General features: G+C 36.9%; 1 protein-coding gene across 1 annotated transcript; it reads left to right on the top strand.

Annotated features, from left to right (window-relative positions):
- Positions 1 to 293: 293 nt before the first annotated feature.
- LOC115665247 (uncharacterized) lies at positions 294 to 3,228 on the top strand. Its single transcript, XM_030587125.2, is given in 5 exon segments — positions 294 to 335; positions 456 to 551; positions 1,219 to 1,318; positions 2,323 to 2,465; positions 2,808 to 3,228. Coding segments are annotated over 5 exon segments (591 nt in total). The 3' UTR covers positions 3,018 to 3,228.
- The last annotated feature ends 1,905 nt before the right edge of the window (positions 3,229 to 5,133 follow it).

The raw sequence follows: 5,133 nt of genomic DNA, 5'->3' as shown, positions 1-5,133 counted from the left end.
AAATTTATGGCACCAAAGTGATCGCCGTACACAAGTTATGGCACTTCTAGTGTACTTTTGCCAAAAAATAGCTCACGACCACACTCCCCCTCAAGCTTGTCTATTCCCTCGATTGTTTGCTCTTTCTTTGATCAATTATTGCTCTGCAGTTGTACGGAGTTTGTTTATTTCTCAGCTACAGAGAATTAGAAAGAGCTTCGTGATTTGGGTTTGTTGATTTTGAATGTTTGAGAACCTGTTTTACTTACTGAGTATATATGCTTAATTACTCGAGGGTCCTGATGAAATGAAGGATGTATTATCAACTGCCAAAGCTATTGCTATGCTATGGACTTGTAATGAGCTGCGCTTGATTCTAACGCTTTATTGGATGTGGCTCTTTATTTCTGATTTCATAGCCAGTGTATACTTTTGTATTGATTGCCTTTATTAGTGCATCTATGTTCAAAGAGTAGTCCTCCTTTGCTGTGCAGGTGATCTTTGACTTCCGCTTCTTAGCGCTTTTGGCTATTGGAGGTTCATTGGCTGGTTCGGTTTTGTGCTTCCTAAATGTAAGCCCTCCTGATACTTTTAATGCCCAGGTTAGCTTGAGGTTTTGAACCTCAAAATCACGAATTACCAAATCCTAATACAATTTTTCAGCGATAGTTTTCATATTATGCTAAAATGAATATCACTGATGCTGCAAACTAGATACTTAATGGAAGAACTTTATCTGCCAACCTAATAAAAGGGGTGAAGCGAATGATGCATTTCTAGATATTGCTGAGTTGCTCGTGCTATCTGTATTCCAACGATTAACCAAGTTACTGGCAGCTCATCAGGCTTACTCATGTAACACATGACACTTGAAGATGCTATATGCTACACAATTCCTGTTGTTATTTCTGGGGATTTGGAACAAATTAATTTGGTGCCTAACTGTTAGCACTGCATCTCTAAATAAATCCATTTTGTACACTCTTCCAACCTAGATTTATTTGATTCACTTCCTAACTCGTGTTTTGCTGATTAAAGAGAGGCCTTATCAAGCCCCTTTCTACACAATCTCTTGCTGTCTGAACCAGAGGACGGGCTTTGATCCTTTTCTAGCCAAGTTTTTTGTTTCAAGTCTCATGTTGAGTTTTGTCTAATGAGAAAATCCCTTTTTTTCTTTTCAAACCAAGATACTGTTCTCCTCAATGTGGTGCAGAATATGACTGCTTCTGATCTGTGTAGGGTAGCGTTTACATTGTTGATGCATATAAAGTGTACTGGTCAAGCTGCGTGAAAGGAATTCACACTGGACAGATGGTTCTTCGACTGGTTGAAGCCATTGGTAAGGACTTGATAGATGCATTGATCTCCTGCCTTTAACAAGCATCATCTTGACCACAAGCAAGCTCATTGAACTTTTGGCACTTATACCATTGATTTTTTCCATGCGTTCCTCTCGACGTCAGAGATACCCATTCATCATCTACAACAGATAATCTATAATATAAGGATAGTTGATCTTGATTAACTTCGTTTCTGAGGATATTAAGTAGTTGTTGATCTTGATTAACTTCGTTTCTGAGGATATTAAGTAGTTGACTCCCATTCACTGTATCTCTATGAGAGGAGAGGCTGCACGATGGTTAGCTTCCTTTGAGTGAGCCATTACAACAGCTACTATAACTAAGCCTTATTCCATGTGGTAGGCTTGGTTACATGAAATCCTTTTCACTCCATTTTGCTCGATCTTGTATCAAATCTTTTGTAAACTCTTAGTGCTCCATATCGTTCCTTTGAGTGAGCCATTGAAATGGCAGAAATCATTCATGTAGGTCCTCTTGTAATTCTCTAACTTCTTTAGGTCCTCAATCTTTAGGTCCATGCTTGGATTTTACATTTCAGTATCGTCCATAATCTGATTTGTTCATCAAACATCAAACTGAAGAGCTGTCATTGTCCATAGTAAGAGAGTTGTTTTATGTATTTCTGTGTTTCATCTCTTTGTATGTCTAATTCTGTTTAGCTAAACTACTCTATATCAAATATATCCTCAGATGGGATAAAAGGTACTAAATTTGACATTAGCAAATTATCTTGAGTGCTGTGTTCCAATCATCATGGCCTAGTACATCAATCCCCGTCCAGCAAGTAGAGTAAGAAAAAAACTTGTTCCTGCAATCACGCTGCGATGTCTTAAAAAATGAAGTTTCAAATACCAACATCGTACTTTTATGTCATCCCTGTAAAGCGCGTGGTCTGTTTCTTGAACTGTATTCTTCCCACCTCTTCCAATTTTCTTTTCCCCCCATTTCAAGCTGATGCCCATAATATATATGTCTGATACAGATGTTTATCTAGCTGGAACTGTCATGCTGATATTCGGTATGGGCTTGTATGGATTATTTATCACTAATGTATCTCCTGATGTACTACTTTCTGTTGATCGTGCTCTCAAGGGCTCTTCTTTGTTCGGAATGTTTGCTCTAAAGGTAAGCTTCGAACTCATGTACTCAAGGGACATTGTTCTGCTATATCAGCATTTGCCACTAAGAAAATGTTTTGTCATAGTCATGAGCTGCTGTTGCTAAGACTTTGACAATTTACATGCTCTTGCTGAGAGCATTGAACACAGAAAATTTGTCAGTCTAAGAGGCTTCAACAGATCAACTTGTAGCAGGTAGTGCAGCTGCAGACAATCTTCCCTTGTTTTAGATAGCCTTGCTTAATTACTAACTTCTTAATTTGGGCTTATGCTTTGCTATTTATAAATCCAGCTTTTTTTGGGGTTAGATAAAAGGTATTTTTTTATGTTTCTTTCTTTTGGCTTGAAGGAGCGCCCTAAGTGGATGAAAATCAGTTCACTCGACGAACTGAAGACGAAAGTGGGACATGTTATAGTCATGATCCTTTTGGTGAAGACGTTTGAGAGGAGCAAGATGGTCACAATAGCAACCGGCTTGGATCTGCTAAGCTATTCTGTCTGCATTTTCCTGTCATCCGCTTCATTGTAAATCCTCCATAATCTACACAAATCAGAGTGACAATGGTGTTGGAAAATATGCTCCTCCGAATTGTAGAAGAAAGGAAACTTCAACTTCAAACGGGATGAACTACGAAATCAGACTTTGAGACGTGATATCACTTTCTTTAAGGAATTATTTGCCCCACGAAGTTACTAATGATCACCGGCAAATTTTCATCAGGATACAACAAAGTCTCGATTGAGAATACCAAATAGCAATTTCGGTATATCTTCAGGGTCTCTCTAGGAAACAATTAGAAAGAATGGCTGCAGTTTTTCTGAATGAAAAAATATCTAAAAATCCGAATGAAGAGACTTGATATTCAACCGTGCAAAAACTGACTCACTAATCACACCCTTTCGAACAAAGGCGTCCCTTCATCGAAAAGATGTATAGTGAATTGGTACGAAATCAAAAGTCACGATGAAAAAAGATATATGAAAATTCGGAATAAAATAATAATAACAAATAATAATAATAATAATATATTTTTTATTAATTCCAAATTTCATAAATAAAATAATAAAATAAACAGGGATTAGGGCTAATTAAGGTCAGCGACCGCGCAAGTTTGCCAAGTGCTAAGTGCACCTAATAATCGCACAATTATTCGCGCACTTGCACGCGGGTATTGAAGAGTCTAGCCCACACCCTATTGTCTTCACTTTAACAAGCAAAAAGACACTTATTCATATAAAGTGACCCATTTTCTCAAAACTTTCCTATGTGGGACAAAGAAAAATACACTTATTTGTTTGTTTTACAAACAAACAACCAACAATCCCTCACTTTGTTTGTAAAACAAAATGCCAACTAAGATTATAAAAAAAATACAGTCATAATTTCCATGAGATTAATATACATACATAAAGGTCTCTTTCGAGTTAAACCTTCATTTAGTGCAAGCACATCAAAAATCTATAAAAGTGACAAGTAGCTATGCGTTAAACTTATACTCTATGTAATAGAATCGGACATACAACACATATACTAACATTTTGCTTCAGCGAGAAGTTCTATATTACTTAGCACTATTATAGCTCTCTAGAAAGCAACCCTAACTTTCGCGAGAAGCGGCACCACTTCTAAGCTCATATATTTTGCTTCAGCGAGAAGTTCTATATTACTTAGCACTATTATAGCTCTCTAGAAAGCAACCCTAACTTTCGCGAGAAGCAGCACCACTTCTAAGCTCATATAGGTGAAATATCTTTCATGTATTTCTGTTACTAATAACACATTTGAATCATACTTCATTAAGAATTTAATTCAACCTACAAACGTAACAGACGATACTGACTTCTCATGTCCGGGCTCATATCAGTATCAAACAATCACTTCAGTAACTTGTTTTTACCCATTAAACCTTATAACTGGTGATAATCTAGTATAAGGTCGAGTTACCATTACTGGTGATTTTGATTAAAGAGTTTCATCCCCATTTCTTTCTAGGTAGTAGTTACCATCTCTCTTGGTAAAGCCTTTGTAGAAAGATCAGCTAAATTATTACTTGACCTCACGTAGACAATTGTTATGGTACCATTCTGAATCAACTGTCTCACGTACTCGTATCTTAGACTAATATGTCTAAACTTATCATTGTAAGTGCTACTATAAGCTCTTGCCAAAGTAGCCTGACTATCACGATGGATAGAATTAGGAGGCATAGAACTAGGCCATAATTTGATGCCCAACAACAAATTCCTAATCCATTCAATCTCTTTTAAAGTTGTTGCTAAAGCAGCATATTCGGATTCCATTGTCGAGTGAGTTATGCATGTCTGTTTCTTGCTCGCCCAAGATACAGCGCACCCACCTAAGGTGAAAATCCATCCAGAAGTGGAATGTTGATCACCTACACTTGTAATCCAACCAGCATCAATGTATACTTCTAGTACAGTCGGATAATTATTATAGAACAATCCCAAACTTTTAGTTCTCTTGAGATAACAAAAAATTATGGCAATGGCCTTTCAATGTTCTATATTTGGATTACTAGTATATCTACTCAACTTACACATCGAATAAGCAATATCAGGTCTAGTATAATGCATCGCGTACATTAAAGACCCTATAGCACTCGCATATTCAAGTTGTGCTACCACTTTACCAGTATTATAATTCAATTTAATAC

The sequence above is a fragment of the Syzygium oleosum genome, unplaced genomic scaffold (assembly GCF_021117445.2).
Source record: "Syzygium oleosum isolate NSW1041296 unplaced genomic scaffold, Sole_v2.1 Sole_v2.02, whole genome shotgun sequence".
Lineage (NCBI taxonomy): Eukaryota > Viridiplantae > Streptophyta > Magnoliopsida > Myrtales > Myrtaceae > Syzygium > Syzygium oleosum.
Note: the sequence above shows the minus strand (reverse complement) of the source record. Positions and strands in the feature narration are given on the sequence as shown.